General features: G+C 40.1%; 1 protein-coding gene across 1 annotated transcript; it reads left to right on the top strand.

Annotated features, from left to right (window-relative positions):
- Positions 1–7,656: 7,656 nt before the first annotated feature.
- On the top strand, positions 7,657–18,475 carry MPC1 (mitochondrial pyruvate carrier 1). The gene is made up of 5 exons (XM_079299063.1): positions 7,657–7,849; positions 12,665–12,668; positions 14,878–14,974; positions 16,589–16,721; positions 17,469–18,475. The coding sequence occupies exons 1-5, from the start codon at positions 7,779–7,781 to the stop codon at positions 17,485–17,487; spliced, it is 324 nt and encodes a 107-aa protein (XP_079155189.1). The 5' UTR covers positions 7,657–7,778; the 3' UTR covers positions 17,488–18,475.
- Positions 18,476–20,191: the final 1,716 nt, after the last annotated feature.

Below are 20,191 nucleotides of genomic sequence, written 5' to 3' on the forward strand. Positions count from 1 at the left end.
GGGGTCACAGTAAGGGAATCGATCTGCTCCATATATCTTCTTGGTCTGGTTTATTGAACTTCCTGCTGTGTGTGAAAGGTTTGGATTGCACTCTGCAAGGGCTAACTAATACTCCCCCTGTGTGCAGGGCAGACACTACTGTCCAGCCCAGGTCCCAAGGATCTGTAGCTTTTGGATGCAGTATTTAATTTATAAGGCACTTGGTGTGAAAAACAAGATATGTCTTGTTTACAAGACAGCTTTTGTGAACTGAACCTGTAGCATCAGCAGCTAACATTAATGTTTATTGGAAAGGTCTATACCCATATGAGGATGAATTCAGATGTCTGTGGGACACAACATTTCAAATCATTCTAATAAGAAAAGATCCTCTCTACATAGTTTGGAGGTTGTCTATAACCACCCAATTCAATTTGGCACATGCACATTTGGGTACATGAGTAAAATGTGTGCATTCTTCTATAAGTTTACATATATGAATATTTACTTTTTTTTTTTTTTTTTCCTTTTTTGGTCTGTTAGACCTTGTGCAAACTTAAATGACTGTGCTGAGTCCTGAATGACTTTGTAGAGTCCACCATGACCTACTGCTTATTTCACTTTGATCCCAGTAGCTTTGGATGGGACTTTGGCATGTTTACCTTCAGGTTACTCATCATGTATGCCCATGGTTCGTTTATACACTGTAGCCTACTGAAATTTCCCCCTTTTCTTTTCATCAAGGAAAAAGGCCAAAGGTGATTTCAGGATCCCTGTTTGGATACACATCACCAATTTAGAGACCTTTGGCTTCCTCTAGTAAGTCAGGAACATATTAGATACCATTTTGCTCTCACAGTTCTCCAATGAGCAAGAGAAATGTCACTCCCTCAAGAGAAAAAGTGACCTTAAGTTTAACACAACTGAAGTGAGTCCTGGTATAATCATGCATTTGTCTCAAACGTGATAATCTTTTTTTTTTTTTTTTTTTTACCCCCTAGGATAAGTCTACCAATATTTATGTTCAGTTCTCAAGTGGCAGCAGTTTCAGTGGTTGTTATTTAACTGGGGAAGGGCTGAAAGAGGAGAAAAACACAGAATACACTTTTCTTTCAGGAATGATCCCCTGCTCCTCACCATCCTCCAGCATCGCTTAGGTTGTTTAGACTGAGGAGAGCAAAGGTTTCAGGAAAGAGCACACAGTAAGTTAATTTATTAGTAGCAAACCAAGCCAAAGACCTATATTTTTATCATTTTATACTAAATTTATACTATATACAGCTCAATAAAGATCCATAAGTCCTGAGGGAAAGATTATATAACTAAAATGACTGTCATTATTTACGACTGTCTCTCAGGTTTGACACCTCACTTTCTGCTATATGACAGAACTCTGACTCTATCCTTTTCCTTATAATCAGTGGGATGCTTGTACTGCTTAAAGCACTTTAAGAAGGACATACAAATCTTGGGAGAAAATCATAGACAAAGTTTCTTCATAAAGCACAAGTGTGTCAGCACACACTTTGCTAGGCAGCAAAGGAGAATGCAAATCTCCTTCTGACCTTTCTCAAGAAGTCCATGTCACATCACTGATAGTCCTTCCTCAGAAACTGGAAACAATTTTTAAAAACAAAATAGAAATATTTTTTTTCATTGTTTTTTATGCCTGTTGGATTCATCACCAAGGCAGGTTTTTCAGGATGAGGAAACCAACTCTGCTTTGCAGCCCAGTTTGGCTGGGTTAGGAAATGCAGCCTACTGAGAGAGCATCACCAATCCTCCCATTCTGCTCCTCTGGACATGATAATTGCAGCAGTGAAGTTAGTATATAACAGAAGTTTCACCAGCTGAGTGAAGGAGGTGAACTTTCAAGGCAATTTTACAAGAAAAGGCTCTCTTACCCCAGCTGACCTGATTTAGGAGTATAAAGTAGAGAGTGCATCTGACTGAACAAGCAGCCCTCATCCCTTCCTTCCCAAACACAAGATAATCCTTCACAATTGCTTCAGGGATACCAGTAATGCAGTGGTGTGGTACTAGAAAATGCAGTTTGGTGCTGCTTCTCGCAGGGAAGTGGGCACATGATTATTAAAAATTACTATTTGTGGTAACAACTTCTTTACTGAAGAGAATTTTGTAAGCTAAAATACAGATACTTTTAAAGGTCCTTTTACTGAATAGTGATCAATACACCCATGTAGCCCAGTACCTGTACCCACATTACCAACTGCAAGCATAAACAACTTGTGAATTAACCCATTAATTAGATTTTTTCTCATGTTCAAAACTTGATTTCTTTTAAACAACCCTAGCAATATAGCTTTATGTTTAAAATTAGAATCTAAAGTTATCTCATTTGAAGCAATATTATATATGAGTAAACTGCCAGAAGAACTTCAGCCCAGAAAATGCCTTTAAAACACTTAGTATCAGTCTTCATGGCAGTAAAACACACATCAGTATAGCCATTACCACTACACATATTTCAGCAGGAAGCTAGCTTATGCAATTTCAGTTTCAATTTTGTCTGTCTCTTTTACTATGCTAACTGAGGACTGAAAACAGCCTCATCATATAAAGGCCCCATCTTCCAGCTGCTGCACTACATATATGCAGTGCTACTCACACAGGGGGCCTCCTTCACCTACAGCTGGTTGGCTTCTAGGAAAAATAAATTCCCAGGAGAAAACTTGACCTTGCGAATAGCTGTACTGTAAGTTTAAGCAGGGGAAGATACTGTTTGGGGTTTTTAATGTTTGTTTTGGGTTGGTTTGGGGTTTCCCACCCCTCACACAATGTTTGGTGCTGGCAGTGAGCCCAGCAGTGGGAGCTGCCCCACCCTTGAGCAGTGGCTTCCAGCCCTCCAGGCTGCTTCTCAGGCACTGAGCAAAAGAACAGCCTCTCTACAAATCCAGCGGCTTCTCTGCCAGACTGTTGTACTCTGCTTCCTCTTGTCTATACAGTTTTGGACATGACAGTTTTTCATAGCACAGGACTAGCTGTTTCCTATGCATGTGTGATATAGAACAGAGCCTAGAGCTCGTGGTTTCTACCTACTGAGTTTGTAATAACAGGAATAACTATGCTAATAAAAGTTTCAAGTATTCAGCCCCACCCACCTGTAATCTAATCATGACAGACTGGCTTTTTTGCATGTAAGGCCAGGGAAAGCAGTGGTAATTGCAACAACTGCCTTGTCTTCTATGCTGAAAAAAACCTCTCATTTTTCATTATTATAGGTGTCATCCTTGCTTTAGTTCCTGCTGCCCAGCTGTTGCTTGGCTTGCCTACAATCATTGTTAATTACAATAGCTGCTAATTTGCCAATATTTATGTCTTGGTAATCAAAAATTTTTTCCAAATCCATTCTGTATCTTTTTTACTTTTCACTTCCTGACTCTGTCCATTGCAATGCCCACATCATAGCATTCTTTTGGCCATTCATAGAAGAGGGTCTTTTCTACTGGTTTTGTAAGACCATTGTCTTATTTGCAGGGCCCCAGCTAGCAATATATGTTTTGTTTTGCTGTTTGATCCTACTCCAGTTACTACCAAAAGTGCAGATGATGGAATGCCTCCAGCTCCAAAATACACTAATTTATCCTAATTGATCAGGTTTTACACAGAAACCATGGATGTCTTAAATGATCCATGCTGATTTTGTGCAATAGTGTGCTCCATGGTTGGTCACAGTGAGAACTGTTACCTCTATGAGCTGCAGCTATATTTTTCAGCACCAAGTAGTTCTGAATTTCAGAAAGTGTTTTTTAAAAATAGGTATTGCTTCTGCTTGAGTTATTTAGATTTCAGGCATTTATCTCAGTTTTCTTTAGACTACTACTAAAGTCATATTTCTACTAGGATGGCTTTACAAACATGTCAGCACTGAGCATGCATTTTATAGATGTTATTCATTAATTCTGTAACACAGACTTCCTTCTTAGCATTCTCAGGAGTCCAATCTACTCAGTTACTGCTGTGTGCTCCACATGGAATAAAACTGCTCAAGCATCATGCCAGCATGTAGGGATAATGCATCTGTAATCAAAGATGCAAAGAGAAATGCAAGTGTCACATCAAGCTGTGCTCTCACTTGGCTCAGTTTGAGATTGCAGCTGATTAAATGTCACAGTGGTTCTAGTCAATTTTGCCCACCTACCATGGGATTTCTGCCCACTTTAATGAACAGGTATTTCATCACAAAATCTAGGAAGACTGTCCAAGGAGTCTATCTTTTCTTCATAGTTTTCTGCAACTTTGGAGCTACTGCAGCAGGGAAATATTAACTCCTTCAGTCCTGTAGTCACAGCTTCTTCAACAACCTGTTTAATCGTTCTTCCCTTGTCTGTCAAGCAACATTCCCAAACAATGTTTTATTAATTAATTTAACTACTGTCTACAGAAAGCCTCTGTTGTTAGAGTATCCCATGCAGAATAACTGCTGCACAGCCATAGAGTCCATCAGCTGAAAACATGGAAGGGAACTCAGGCACACCAGCTTTCAAATCCAGAGAGGAAAAGTTGTAGCTTAATGACTACAGTAACAAAAGTCAGTGAGTTAAAAATGTAGTGACCTGGCAAAAGGTGGAGGGAAAATGAGGAGAATAACTAGACAGCCAAAGAAACTTCAGAAGTATCTCCTTGCAAAGGTCAGAAGTACAAGGCTAACAAGAAACAAAAGAAAGCAATGAGAATGTCAGGAAAAAATTACAGGAAATGGCAAGCAGGGTATTTGTGAAGATAATCAAAAGATTGCAGGGGACCTGTCTGTTTGAAAACCAAACCAGCTACAATTACTTGTTCTGATTAGAAGAAACACAGGAGCCATCCTTTGGTATACATAGCTTGTCTTACTCATAAGCACATAATGACCCAAAAATTAAAAAGGAACAAGTAAATAGCCAAAAGGACATATGAGTAGATGAAAATAAAGAAATGGTGTCAGCTTGCAGATCACAGAAAGGTTGAGTTATGAAATCAGTTTCAACTATCACAGGACATAAAAGACAATTAAAGGAGTTTGATAAAAGCATTAGAAAATAAAATGAGACAAAGGAAGTTGCAGTCATTAAATAATGCAGAAAGAGTCCATGACAGATAAAAGCAGAAGTGTGGCAATGATAACCCAAAATACATATTAATTTAGTGTGAAAAAGATAGAAAGAATTATAGTTCAGACTAGGAAAAGAACAGGTGAAATATATTTTAGGAAAAAAAAAAAAAAAAAAAAAAGTGTGACAAAGCCTAAAGAAACTTGCTCTGAAATCCACCAAGCCCTCACAGAAGTAATATGAAATTATCAATCTGAGATCATCAGTGATTTTCCTCCAAGTCATGGAAGGCAGGGCAGTCCTGCACTGGAGAACAGCACATGTCTGAGGAGAAGGGGTCCACAAAAAATCAGCAAATTATAAGTCAAAAGGCCTAATTCTGACATTAAAAATACAAAGCAAAACAAAAAACACCATAAAGAAAAACCTGCTTCAGTAATTTATTAAACTACATTTAACTACAGTTAATGTTTACTCAGGGAACAACACACTCAAAAGTACACCTAACATAGACTTCTCAAGAGTAACTCATGTCAAATCCAATCTAATTTCTCTATTGAACAGGCTAAAAGGGGTAAAAGAAAAGCTATGGGTACATTAAGGGGATCTTTCATGAAGCTTTTGATACCCTTACAAAAAAAGCCTAAAAACCACATGCAAATAAAAGCACTATAAATACATACAGAACAAAAGCAAACTTCAAATCCGTGCTAGCTGGTTTTGTTGTGTAACTGGTAGAGCCTGTCATGTGGGGCTGCTTTCTTCACGTTTCAGGTTAATGATTTTTCCATTAACTACTTTGAAAACAAACCAAAAAGAAGTGAGATACCCTCAAAATTGGAGAAGAGCACTGCACTGCTGCTAAGGCTTCGACTGAGACATGCTGACCCTTGGCTATGCCTTAAGAAAGCTAAACACAATTGGAGTAGGCAAAAGGTTAAAAAATGTAATAGGCACAGCCTGTGGGAAAAGGCTAAAAGTATTTGTTTACTCCAGGAAGAAAGAGTAAAGAACAATGCCTCCCAATGCAGACAGAATATTGTTTTGCTCCCTACATGGAGTTAAGGAAAAAGAAAAAAACAAATTTCCAGAAAGGAGAATAAGACTACGTTTTTAGCCTCATTATCTAAGGCTAAAAATTAGTTCAATATCTGTAGCTGTAATGTTAATGACTGAGCCTGGCCATCTAGGATATGTGGAATCCTGCCACAGGAGGATTTTGTTTCAGCATACACAACTGATTTCCATAGACCTTCCTTGTGTCAGTGCATTTTGAATCAACTGGAATAAATGATTCCTTGAGATCCCATTCCGATTCACATTGCTGCTTTAAAATAGGATTCTGAGAAGTCCACAGAAATATGTTGGTCTACATTTTGGCTTTTCATAATGCAGTATGCCAAGGGATTAAAATTCTTCCACTCATACAGCAAAGGGGGGTGTCGTTGTGGGTTGTCATATCACATGCTGAATATATATAGAAAAAGGAGAGGTTACCCAACGCTTTTCCTCAAACCTGCTGCTCCCTAAGCAAGCAATGAGAGAAGAAGTGTGAAGAGAAGCTTTTTGTTGAGACTTTTTTGTACAGTTTTGAGCATTTGGGGTTTGGTGTGTGTGCTTTATGGGGTTTTGTGTCTCTTTTTAAGGGCATTTTTGGTTGGTTGGTTGTTGTTTTGTTGTGTTTTGTCTTTTGCATTGTTGTGTTTTGTTTTTTTAACCTGAGATCCTGCAGGGAAGAGGGAAACAGAAGGAAACAAAACAGCCATGGTGTCCAGAGCTTCTTGCAGAGCTTAGCTGTACCCCAGGCTGCCCTCCCAGCCCAGCTCTGGACCTTAAAGCTGAGGCTGCAAGTCTTCGGAAAGCACAGGAGATAAACGTCCATTTTCACTATCTCTAGTGTACTGAGCAAAAACATAAGAACTTGTTTGTATGGCCCAAATTTTCTAGAGATAGCATTCACAAGGTTAGAGTTTATCTTCCCTGCTACGTAAGTAACCTCTGGTGAGGTATGAAACAGAAAGTGCAGGTGAGATATGGGATCTCAGACCACTCCAACTAAAATTACTTTAGTACTTATGACAGAATCACAGGACAGCTGGGGTTGGAAAGGACCTCTGGAGATCATTAAGTCCAGTTGCCCTGCCAAGGCAGGGTCACCCAGAGCAGGTGACACAGGGACGCATCCAGGTGGGTTTGGAATGTTTCCAGACAGGAAGGTCCGCATCCTCCAGGCTCCGTGTGTCCCACAGCTCTGCCCCGCCGCCCGTGTCACCGGGTCCCATTCCCCCCTCACGCCGCGCTCGCGCCACCGGGGGCGGAGCCACTCGCCCCACGCGGGGCGGCGCGCGCCAATGGGGAGCGACCTGCCGCGGCCCCGCAGCCAATGGCGGCCCGCGGAGCCGCCGCGCGACGCTGCCCCGCGTGCTGCGCAGGAATGCCGGCGGCTCGGCCCACGGCGACCCCTCCAGGGCGCGCTTTGCGACGCTCTGCCCCCTCCTCCCGCCGCGCTGCTTTACGGCCCCCTGCCCGTCCCCCTGTCCGTGAGCGTCTCCGCGGGCCGGGCGCGCGCGGGGGGCGGGGCCGCCGCGGCCAATGGGCGGCGAGAGCGCCGCGGGGACGGGGCGGGGGCGCGCGCGCGCTGCCGTAAAGCGGGCGGCGGGCGGCGCGCGAGGCACTTGTCACCGGCGGCGGCGTGAGGCGGCAGGGCCAGGCGGGCGCTCCCTACCCCACAGCCGCCGAGACGCCATGGCGGCCGCGCTGGGCCGCAAGGCCATGGACTATGTGCGCAGCAAGGAGTTCAGGGACTATCTGATGAGGTGAGCGCGGCGCGCGGGGCGTCATCGCCGAGCCCACCGCCCTGCTCTGACAGGGAGGACGGCAGGAACCAGCGTCCGCTCCCCACACCCCTCCGGCCCCGCAGCCTCGGGGGGCCCGGGCGGGGTCGGACGGTTGGCAGCGGTTGACCCCTGGCGAGCTCGCCCTCGCCGGCGGCTGGGCGAGGGGAGAAGGCGGCGAGGAGCCGGCCCGGAGGTGTCATGGTCCCGTCGCTCCCTTTGTCTCTCCCGTCATCACTCAGCCCGCGGGGACGGTCGGGGCTGTCACTGTCCCGCCCCGGCCTGGGCGAACGGGCCTTGACCTTGAAGTGACGCGGCGCGCTCTGAAGCTGCCGCGGCAGCTGCGCCCCTCGGTGACCTTCCCGGGCCGCCAGCGACTCGCTGCGGCACGGGAGCCCGCGACCAGGACAGCCTGGCCGCTGCCTGCCGCTAGCGCAGAACGAGCTTGATCATGGGTGCAGGCTGAAGATCGGTTGTTTGAATCTCTGGGTACGTGTAAATAGATATCTCTTTCCAAAGGCTTGTTAGAGCCCGGCTGTCGTGGGAATGTGTCGCCTCCCAGACAGCTCAGTGCTTGTGACAGGCTTTGTCTTCGTGCTGTGGTAAGGGATATGGCACTCTGGACTAAAACTTCAAGATTGCCTTCAAGAGCAGTGTTGACATACTTAAATCTTGTGGAACTACTGTGCAGAGACAGTCTCGCGTAGGCAGGCTGAAGTTTCTCTGGCTGACAGTCTGTTTGATAAACTAAACAAATAAAAATGGTCTCTTCTAATAAAGGTGATTGAGCAATCTTTCTGTGTAGCTGTTGCTTGCTGTTTTACCTACATCTATTGCAATTGGTGTTTGATGTTGAGCAAGCATGTAGGAGGGCATCTGTTTATCTGAGAAACATAGTCTTGGTTAAAGTATCAGGAGATAGTGTAAGGCTGCGTGGACAAGGGATCATAATATAAAGGCTCAGCAAAGCCTTAAATTTCAGGAGGATAGACTTAGATTAGATATTAGGAAGAAATGCTTTACTGTGAGGATGGTGAGGCAGTGGAAAGTTTGCCCAACTTGTTTTGTATGCACAAAATCAAAATCCACAGAAACAGTGGGACAGAAATATGAGAAGGAAGAGGACAATCTTGAAGCAAAACAAAAAAAGTCCAGAGCAGGTTTTTATGATTCCTTTTAAAAGTCTTGAAGATACTATGTAAGCTTGGTAGATGCCTGTTAGTGCTAAGATATAGTTAATTGTAACAGGATTCATAAGAAGCATGTAAATGGCCATTAAGCCAGTAATCTACTTCATAATTAGAAAAACAAACATCCAGATGAGATAACAGCTGTTTCCTAATGTCATCAGTTACTGGAAGTATCTCTATTCTCACCTAAGACTCAGAAGGTTTTTTAAAAAACAACTCCCATATGTATTTCATATAGTCTTCAAACAAGCTGTATATGTGACTGTATTGCAGAAAAACAAGCATTCCACAGGTTTCTACCATTGTGCATGGAATGTGTTTTGCTGTGCCATACACGAAGATACCTGCTTAATTTGTACTCCTGTTACTGGGTGTGTCATGAAGAGCTTGAGTCAGTTGCTCCGTTTGTTCTGGCCTTTCAACATTGTTTCTTGCTCACTAAGAGATAAATGTCTAAGTTACTGGCTTTTGGTTGAGTTTAAAATTTAAATAGCTGCCAGTAAAAGACTTCTGTCTTCTGCATAGAAGAAATGGAGAGTTATCTCTTTGCATTTCTTCCTGAAGGTGATTTCTTCCCCAGACTACAGGACTCTACCCAGAAAAAAGTCCTTTCTTTGCTCACAGTGCAGAAGTGTCCTTAAAGCTCTGAGACAGTGGTGTCCGTTCTAAAAATCAGCATCTAATTGCTACAAGGAATTAAGGCTTTATAAACATGAAACATGTTTGTCAGAATTAATGAGTTAAGGTATTGTTTGGGATACCAGTGTTAGGCTTTAGATTGCTTGACCCTCAGTAGAATAACTGAAGTTACCCAAAGTGGTGGATTAAGTGCTCCATTGTTACAGCTTGAGGCAACCAAAACTTGCAGACATCTATTGGAATAAGTGGCTTTGATTTCAGCAAACATGAAAGCAAGCATAATGAATCCATGCTGCTTTGCTGAGGTGGATATATCTGGCATTAGAATTGTGTTATGTCATGGGTTAGCTTTTGGATCTTGCACAAGAAAACAGGAAAAATTGCTTTTAAAATTGTAATTAAAAACTAATTGTTCTGCCAATTTTGCATTTGGCTTTTCTCTAGTGGTGATTAATAGGGATCTGAATGACTATAAATCATATAAGTACAAATTTACCCTAACTGTGTCTTAATGCTTTAAAACGAGCATTGTAAGAATGTAAGCTCTAGGTAGGCTTTTCCTCCTCCTTGTAAAATGCAGCAGTAATGTTAAAGCTAGCTGATTAGCATGTTAGAGCCTGGTAGCTCTATGTATTGTGAAACTGAAGTTGCATTTTTTTCTAAAAATGGCAACTGTCACTATAGTCATATTACCTAAGCCACTAACAGTAGGCAACTGCATCCTCTTACTTCCTATCCTATTGGTTTAAAACATCTTCTGAAAAGCATCTAATAAAACAGCTTCCCTCCTCTTTTAAGAGAGATGACATCATTCTAAACAAGCTGTCATTTTTTTGTGGTAGAAGCCTAAATTGCTTTTGTCACATAATGAATTCTGAGGAACCCAAAAATCTGGTAACAAAAATAAGCATGGACATTGGCAGTGTGCTGGGGCACTTCTGGAATGTCTGTTCCTGATGACTTGACACTAATGCAAATGTAGGGACTCTATTAATATAGAGGGCTTTGGAACAGAGATGGTTTCTAGACAGTTCACATCAGTTAAGTGCTCAGGCTTTCCAGGGAATGAACTTTCTTTCAGTTTAAATGAACTGCAGACAAGTTAGCGTTGGTAATAGAATTAAAATGAGCTGATCTTCAGTTCTCTTTAAGTTTTTAAACATGAGGACATAAGAACTTTAAAATAAAAAGTCCTTTAGTGATGTGTGCTAGAAACTGAAGGACACAGCACCTGCTTGTCTTGTGCTCTCAGAACTGAACAATCTGCTGTTTTGCAGAAGGGTAGTGCCCTTTCCACTTAGGGGATGGCAGTATGGGGAAAACATATAGTGACAGTTCACCTATTTTTGCAGAATGGCCTATTAATATTCTTATTGTCAGAATGAGAAAAATATGTGCAGAAATTATAGAAAACTAAGTTCTTCCTACTATAGCCATTTTGGAAGGAACTTAGTACCGATGCAAGCTATTATACAGCCCTGGGTTCCTCTTGTCATTTACACAGAAAACTGACTCTTGGAAACTGAGTAAATCCAACAGTTGTTGTCCACAGTTCTGAAAACATTAGTACAGTGTTTTCTTTGTTAAGGGATTGAATTTGGTTCTTGAAGTTCTTGGAAACTACTGATTTGGAATGGAGTCACTTCAGAAATAGATGAGTGCATGTGGTGCAGTATCCTCGCTACTGGATGCGGTGCATTTGTTGCAGCTCTCTTGGCTGCCAAGCTTTGGGGCTGGATGCCTGTTTCCTGGAAGAGTCTATGTGCCCTTGGTTTGCCCTCTTCTATAGTATAATAAGTGTTCCACTCCCATGTGATTGTAATGACAACCTTGTAAGACCTTAGTCAGAGCTGGCTACTCTGTTAAAGTATTATCAGTTTGATTCTATTTTAGGCTTTCACTTCCCTGGAAACAACTTACACTTTAAAAGTTAAGGCTGACTTCAGTTGGCACAGGAATGTGATGCCAAAAAGACACATCTGAACTTGTTTAGTTATGGCTTTATGAAAAAATTTAAATTTACATTTGTCTTGTGAACTTCTGCCAACTGTTGCTGCAGATCAGTTAAAGGGAAAACAAAAAACAAATAGTTAGACTAGTCAAGGGCATCCAAACTAAGCACCTTGAACCAGACTCACTGAAACACACATCCTATGTGATTTCCTAGGTAGACCTGGTTATTCCCTTAGCATAGCTATTTATAAAATGGTGATCTATGAACTGGGAAATTGGTGTGAGAGAAGTGATAGTTAAAATGTTATCCAGCTTGGAGCAGTTCTAGGCTTTCTACTTTCTTGTAAGTCTTATCAGTATCTTTTTTAAAAGTGATGGTTAAAAGTTAGTAAGCTGTTGTTGCAAAAGCTTTGTAACAGTCTTGAATTTGTTGTAGTCTATCTTTTGTGCATAGATCATTAATCATCAGGTGCCTAGATGATCACTGAAATGAACATGACTGAAGTGAATATCATTGAGAATGTGTTATTGCTCATGTTTGGCACAGCGACAGTTGGCCCAAATTTAGTGACAGGAAGGTGTCTGGCAATCTTTGGTTGACCTACTTAGAGGTACACAGAGAATTCCATGTGACTTCAAAGCTTTCACTGAAGACTTTTAGCTCCTTAGCTTTGTCATGACAAAGCCTGATGTCTTTTTGCATCCTTTAAACTAGTTGGGGTGGGTTCTTGGGTGCTCTGAAGGATTGATTGTCTTCCACTGACCATAATGGGATTTTAAGTGAGCAAACACTTGTCACAGTGGGACACTTGTTATAGCTTTTGTGAGAAATGGTATTTTTGTAACACTAATACATTATTCAGAGTTAATGTCATGACAGCTTCCTGACTTCTACCTATTCTCTATTTGTGGTATGATTTTGTCTATGTAGATTATGAAAGAAACTAATGTGACTTTTTTTTTCTTTCTTTCATATGCTTTTTGAATGGAAAACAATGATGGTGCACTTGAACAGTACGGTAAGAAACGGGAGGGGATTTCTGGTTTCACGTTCTTCCTCACTTTAGTAACTTGCTGCCTTTTTCCCTTAGTGCTGTTATGACTTTGTCTGCACCTGAAAGGCATACTGCAAACCTTCAGGAGTGATGCACTAGGAATATCTAATTGCAAGCCTGAGGTTAAGGTGATCAAGTGTTAGCTCCTTCAGAATGTCTTAAGTTAAAGGGGCTTTATTTTTTCCATACTCTCCTTCCATAAGGAGATCAGAACAGTTTGAAGCACATTATTCTACATGACTACAAAAAATAACTACCTGGCTTCTCTAATGGCCTTCAGGCCAGATATTAAATGTACAAAATAACTCACACTGCACTCTTCTGTCCTGGACCCTTTCAGTTTGCCCCTGAAAGTAAAAGTGGGAATTTTATGCCTGTTGTACTGTGAATCTTAATGTTCTGGAAGATTTGCTCTTCTGCCTAGACAAAAGAGAAACTTATAGGTGTGCTTTAATTCTTGTGAGACTTCAAAGGGCTGCCTTCCTGGAGGCACTTAAAACCCAAGGCATCACCATCTCATGATTCCAAATAAAACTCCTTGTCAGCAAGAAAAGGTACTGCTGAAGTACTTTTGTTTCCTGATGAGTCTTCAGCTTGCACAGCCCAGATTTGAGTGGCAATCTATGGTGTATTATTTTATTATGTTCTAATGGCAATGATTAAGCAAAAATGCTAAGTTGATTTAACTTACTTTTCAAAACAGAAGTTGTCACTCAGATTGTTAAAAGCTGTAAATATTTCATAGATTTAAAGAAAAAAATATTTTTCATAAACTAGTTGTTCAAATGAGGCCCATCAAATGACTGTAAAACCATCACCAAGTACAGGTAGTGTCTCTCCACTTGAAGTTTGCTTTGGTGTGGTGGTACAGTGTAAATACCATGTAGTCATGCAACTCTCCTCAGTTATGCCATGTTACATCTGACATGCCTGAGACGCTTTAACCATTACAGATGCCAATTTTCCCATCACTAGGAATATAGCAAACAAATGCTTTTATTCTGTTCTTCAGAATATTGTTATAAATCTGAATTTGCAGAAATACTGTATTTTGTATAATGCACTGTAACTTAAACTCACTATTTTTCTATTTAAATTTTCTCTATTGCAACTGCGGGAAGCAAGTGTGGCTTTTAGTCTGACTGCAGTGTTACAAAGAAGATGGCATGAGTATCTTAGAATTAAAATTGTGAGAAATTTAATTACCCCCTGAGAATGCCAAATCATTGAACATGTTACAGTTACAGAAAGTACCAAAAGAATGGATATTCTGGTATCTGCAAAGCTTTTTATTGCAAGGTGCATCTCTGTTGTATCTGGCCAAGTTACTTTTGAGGATGAGTTTCAGCTTAGAAGAAGCTGAGGCAAATACTGTGTGCATCTTCTGTGGGAAGAATTCTGGTGAAGCCTTGCTGTTTATAACAGTAATAGAAATTGAACTTATGACACTATTTTTCTCAGTTTAGAGTTTTTTTAGATAGTGCCTATGAAAACAAACTTGTCAGTTTTTCTGTTTAGCTCCTTTCCACTTCTTGTCTGTTTTTCTGTGTACACACCTGTTACTAACTGCTCTCCTCTGATGTTTGTTGAATCACTGAGTTTTAAGTAATCACCAAATCATTTCAGCAATTGCAGATGAAGCTCAGGGTAACAGTTTGCTTTGCTTACTGCTCTTTCAAAGAGAAGGTATAAGCTCTCACAAGATGCTTGCTGAGTTTTTCTTCATCCTCAGCATAAAATGAAAACAGCTTCAGTTCTTCACTTCAAGTCCTTACCTTTTCATTATATTTTTGAGGAGTCTTATTTAAGAGGGAAATGGTAATTCTCTCCACAGATGTGAGCTATAAATCCGAAGTATATGACAATGCCAATCACATGCTTAATGTCTGCTAAACTATAATTACACAAAATTCTATTTCAATGGCTTTAGATATTGCTCTCTGGTCTGGAAGAAGATCCAGAGTAGGTTTTATTTTACCTTTGCTTATGAAGAGTAGATCCCACTAAAAGAAAAGTTTAGTTTTTTCTTCCATTAAAAATCATCTATGTCTTTTTTTTTTTTTTTTTTTTTTTCAATTTTACCCATAACCCTACCTTCTAGTTTTGAGTGGATAAGAAAAAAATATAATAAAACTGCTGGAGATTTTTGTTTCTGTGTTTTCCCTCTTCACAGCACTTTTGGGGGCCAGTTGCCAACTGGGGTCTTCCTGTTGCTGCTATTAATGACATGAAGAAATCGCCAGAAATTGTTAGTGGCCGAATGACATTTGGTAAGATCTGAGACAAACAGTTCTTCTCGCTAGGAAACTAACTCCAGAACACAACTTCTGTTTTTTAAGCAGTGATTGTTGTCTGTAAATCTCTGTGCAAAGTAGATGTAGATATCAAATATTGTATTCCATAACTTCAGAGGTACTGAAAAACTGAAGGGCTCTTTTTTGGAAAGCTTTCCACTAACTTGGGAGGGGAAAGTGAGCTAGCTTTTGAGCATTAGCAGTTTACAATACCAGACTGTCTCCTGAAGTATAACTCTTGTTATCTTATACTATTGCATACATTTGTTCAAAATGTATCTTTTTATTCAGTTTTATTCTTTATATAAAGAACAATGATCCTTTGTGGTTAGTGTGAGATTTAAATATTTGACACTGACAAAGTGAAGAAATGGTAATGCTTGGTCAGCAGGGTGTGGGAAGCAGCAAAGAAGACTTGAACTCCTTGCAAAGCAATTGTCTATGAGACATTATTGTGACTCTTAATGAGAAATCTTTTTAAATGAGAAATTCTTTAAATGCATAAGCAATATTTTTCCTCTCTTTGGAACATGTACGGTTTTTGCCTAGATGTGTGTCTCTATGTTCAAATTCTTTTTTAGGATTAGAAGTATTGCAGTTTTAATTTATTAGCTTAACTTTGGCATTATGTCTCTTCCTTAATTCACTTAATTCTGAGTAATTCTTCATCCCGCAAGCAAATGACCCTTGGCTTAAGGAATTTTACAGCCTTATTATCATTAGGCTCTGCTTAGAGTAATTCAGTCTCTTAATTGGCTTCCTTGAGACAGAAGACTAGTTTAAATAGACTCCCATACAGCAGAACTGTTTTGAAAATAGTGTTTTGGTGGCAGTTACTCAGCTTAGCAATGTTGAGACATCTTTTTAAATTTTTGCAGGTGTATATATAGTTTGGTGTGTGTATGGAACCTGGGAGATGAAAAAAGAATATTTGTACTTTTTAAAAGGCTATTTTCCTTGAACAGTTAATTTTACCTTTTTCTTTAAGTCTGTCAGAACTTTACAGAACTAGGGAATTCTTGGGTTGTAATTTCTTGTATTTAAATCTAATTATGGTAGGAGAGTAGATCAAAATAGTTTATCTTCTTTCTAGAAAGCAGGTAACAAAGCTTCATGTTTCTGAATGTTCATGATTTCCTGGACATTGAAAGCTCTTGATCTGAAGTCTATTTTAAAATGTTTCCAGAAAGAACTATATTTAAGTGATTAGTGTCTTTAAAAATACTTCATCATAGAAGTTGTCAGAATAATAGTATAGGACTGTATCTTATTAAGGCAAACTCTCATTTTCTGGCTGAAACAATTTTATGATAAGCTAAAAAGATTACAGTTGCCTCACAGGATAGTGTTTGAGTAAAATGAATTTTTATGGGAAGCTGCAGGCATGTAGATTTTCTTGTGTAGTAGAAGTGAGCACTGTTTTGTTTTATTGCATTGGATCCTCAAAGTGGACATGTTTGTAGGGGTGTTGGAAAACTCATAAGCAGCAACAAGTCTTCTACCTGTCATGACGTTTTACTAGTAGGGAAATTGATTCAACAAAATGCAGATATTTACAGTCTCTTAACAAGATCTGTTCATTTTTTGCAGCACTGTGTTGTTACTCCTTGACTTTCATGAGATTTGCCTACAAAGTGCAGCCAAGAAACTGGCTTCTTTTTGCATGCCACTTCACAAATGAAATTGCACAACTTATTCAAGGAGGACGACTGATCAAATACAGGCAAGTTACGTTTTTAAATTGGGAAGTAATGAACTGATGGCTCCTGGTATAATCTGTTAATGATTTTTAACTGTGGTACAAAGCTTTGCATGGTTTCTGAACTTGTTTAACTTTACTGCCTCTTGCAGAGCTTTTTAACAAGCTTGTTGTCAGTGGACAGAACTTTCTACTTTCAACCTTCTGAGGTCTGCACATAAAAAAGGGAGAAAGCCCTTATGGTTATGAGAGAGTGTAGACAGGGCCTTCAGCTGCTGCTGGCTATTTTGGGAGTTGGTGTGTGTAGTCTGTTGATTTGTCTGTGTGTGTCCATCTTAGTAGCTAATTCCTGAGATGGAAACATCATGAAACTGTCAAGGAGTTGTGTCTGAAAGAGAAGTCACACAAAACCTATCAAAGCTGACTGTTCCATACATGAGGTAGAGCCTGAGTGTGCCTGGGGAACAGACTGCCATCAGTCTCACACCCTGATTGTGTGGCAAGCAGTGCAGACACTGCCCCAAGCAATCCTGGTGAGTGAGGATTGTGGCTTTTCTCTCTTCTGCCCCAAGAAATTACTGTGGAGCAATAGAGGATGAAACCTACTGAACTATAAATTAAAAAATTTATGCGCAATACTGCAAGTGGACTTGTCACTGTGTAAATTACTGACCAATGTCCTTCATTCATAAAATTCTACTGTAAGTTCAGAGGTTAATAGCAATTGTATTTAAATATTGACTCTTAAAAAAGCTGTTTTTCTTTTGGCAGGCTGGAGAAAAAGAACTAAATCTATTACTTGAAATAAGCCAGGGAATGTATTCATCCTGAATGACAGCCAAGGAAGACATGCCATCTACAGTTGCTGTGACAATTACAGTGGGGATGAAACAGAAACACCCATTAGGAATATGATCCCACCAAGAATTCTTCTAACAGTTTTTATATCTTGCCTTTTTAAAAGTACTATTCAGCAATGTAAACCATTACATTTTAAATCTTGCTGCCTTGCTGACCTTTAATAACTACCCTTTTATTAAAAAAGTTAGCCACCCAAATAACAAGCAGCATTTGAAAACAGACTTTATCTAACAGTCTACAAAAGTGGCCCATGATGGTTTGACAAAACTCATTTTAAAATCAACATGAACGGAGGTCAGTAAACAGAATTGTAGGTGGTATCATTGTTTGTATTAACATATTCTTAAAAGCCATTAAACTTGAGTGCATTCATTCCTATTATTTTTTTTTTTTTTTTTTTAACTTCAGCAGTGGCTTACTGATCTGCAAGAACAAATGTGTAGATAGGCAGCCTGGAAGTGAGCAGCCATCCCTCTTCTCTCACTGCATGCCTTCTCTCAGTAGAGAGATTTATTAACATCCATCTTTGTCGCACACTATTTAAAGAAGGCTTGGAAAAACAAAAGCATAGCACTGAATGAAGGAAGGCAACAAAGCCTGATACTGTTCATTAAGAAGTTCTAAGTGGATTTTTTTTTCCTACTGTTTTGAGTTATTCTAGATGTATGTAATTCTTACACAGGCAAAAACTAAACTTCTTTGGAGTTTAAGATCTGAAAGACACAAAGTGCCTTTCAGTAGTTTTTTACTTCATTGTAAGAGTGGTTTTCCTGCATGATCTGCCTGAAAATTACATTGCTGTAAAGATAAAATTGACAAAGAATGTGAGAATGTATGTTGCAGGTTTTTTTCAGTGCAGTGTTTTTGAACAATAAATATGTTCCAAATGGCAATAAAATTCTTGAACACTTGGAAAAGTTTTGTTTTTTGTACTGTGATAACAGACCAAAAGTGGAATTTTATTATGGAATGTTACTTTATTACTGTAATAGCATGAAGCAAAAACCAGCTGAAAAAGTAAATGGTATGTACTGAATTTTAGGTAAGTGCCCTCTAGATTCTAATACCTAAAATTTCTTCCCCCATCAGGAAAGAGTGCATGGGTATTTAGATTCAATAGTCCTGCTGTGATAGGCAGGGCTGAATTCAGAGCTCTCATTATGTCAGTCAGCATTACATGTTGTCTTCCAGCAATTAGAGCACGTCTTAATTGACCGTCTTCTAATTCTATTGTGATGGCAACATTTTTTGATGGACATACAAGAAAGAGGCTAATAGGGCATGTCTGCTGGGTGGCTAAAGCTCATACTGATTGCTGCTTCTTGCTTTAGAAAAGTTACTGCATAAAGCTGCTCCTTAAGTAGTGCTGTCTTGTCACAAAAGTAGTCACACCCCCCCCCTCCCCATCCCCTGGAATAGAAGCTCTGTTAGACTTGTGTACAAATGAGTAGCAAGAGACAAGCAGCTAAGGACAGCTGATTATCTTGGCATCTTACAGTTTGTTATATTACTTCTGGAGAGAAAAATGAGCTACAACTGAGTCTGAACTTTATAGGAGTGAAATGTGTTATGCTGCTCTTGCATGAAACTCAGGGTACAGGCTCTACCTCACCTGGTTTGGTTACTGTTCATTAGTTCCTGATTATTTCTGCTTCTCTACCCAGACACTACCATTTGCGTTTTCCTGGTAGCTGCACTGTACTTTTATTACCTTTCTCCTTCTTTCCCTTAGCCATTCATTGTGACAAGGGTTAAATTCTTTCATACGGGACAAGAGCAAGAGTGAATTGCAGGGAGAAAGTGGGCTTTACCTTGCTTTGATTAGATGTTAAACCAGGGCTGCTTACTGCAGTCCATACAGACTTAAAAAGGGGGAAGGTGTGGCAGCAAAGCATTCTCCATAGGATGGAAAGGGGCTGGGCCCTGTTTGGGAAGGGAAATAGTCTGGCCTGGATTTCCACTCTCTGCCAGTCTGCCTAGTGAATAAAATAGTTTATATGAGCAGAGTGCCACCAAGTGGCTTGTGCCCTGCATCAGTCAAAGCATTATTTATCAAGCTATTTACATATTATTTCTTTGTTTAAAGGTGCTGCGAGTAAGAGGATTATTGTAATATTATTTAAAAGGAATTATTGCAATAAAGAATTGTATGATTAGTCTGCACCCTACTCCTAAGGCACAAAACACTGAAACACAGTGGCATATGGCCATTTTAGGATAGGGCCGTTTGGGATAATCCAAAAAGCAGAACAATATCTTAAAGAGGACTGGAAATTTGTATATTCTTGAGTTCCAATACCTTAATGGTGCTAATGGCTTCCTTTTGTTCTTTTCATATTTCCCTCAGGTGGCACTGGATGAAAGAATGGGGCTGTGTGAGTTTGATTAATTATAAGTTGGAGCTCAGTATTTGCATTTGATCTGTAAGATTATAGGGCTTGTCTGTATTTGCCATTATTCTGAAATACCTACTTGGTTTTAGTTTCACAGCTTGGTTAATAACAACTTTCATCTGTAGCATTTGTCCTGTCACTAGAAACCAGTGCTGCTGCGCTCCCTGTGTGTTCTGCTTCTGTTCCACCACAGTAAGACTGGGAACCACGTGGCCTTTCCTTGCTTGCTGCAGTGGTTAC

Source organism: Erithacus rubecula, assembly GCF_903797595.1.
Source record: "Erithacus rubecula genome assembly, chromosome: 2".
Lineage (NCBI taxonomy): Eukaryota > Metazoa > Chordata > Aves > Passeriformes > Muscicapidae > Erithacus > Erithacus rubecula.

Excerpts from the sequence above, each read along its gene's own strand:
- MPC1 (XM_079299063.1), top strand. The coding sequence starts at position 7,779 with ATGGCGGCCGCGCTGGGCCGCAAGGCCATGGACTATGTGCGCAGCAAG. Across the intron at positions 14,975-16,588 it reads TAGTGGCCGAATGACATTTG|CACTGTGTTGTTACTCCTTG; the intron begins GTAAGATCTGAG and ends CATTTTTTGCAG.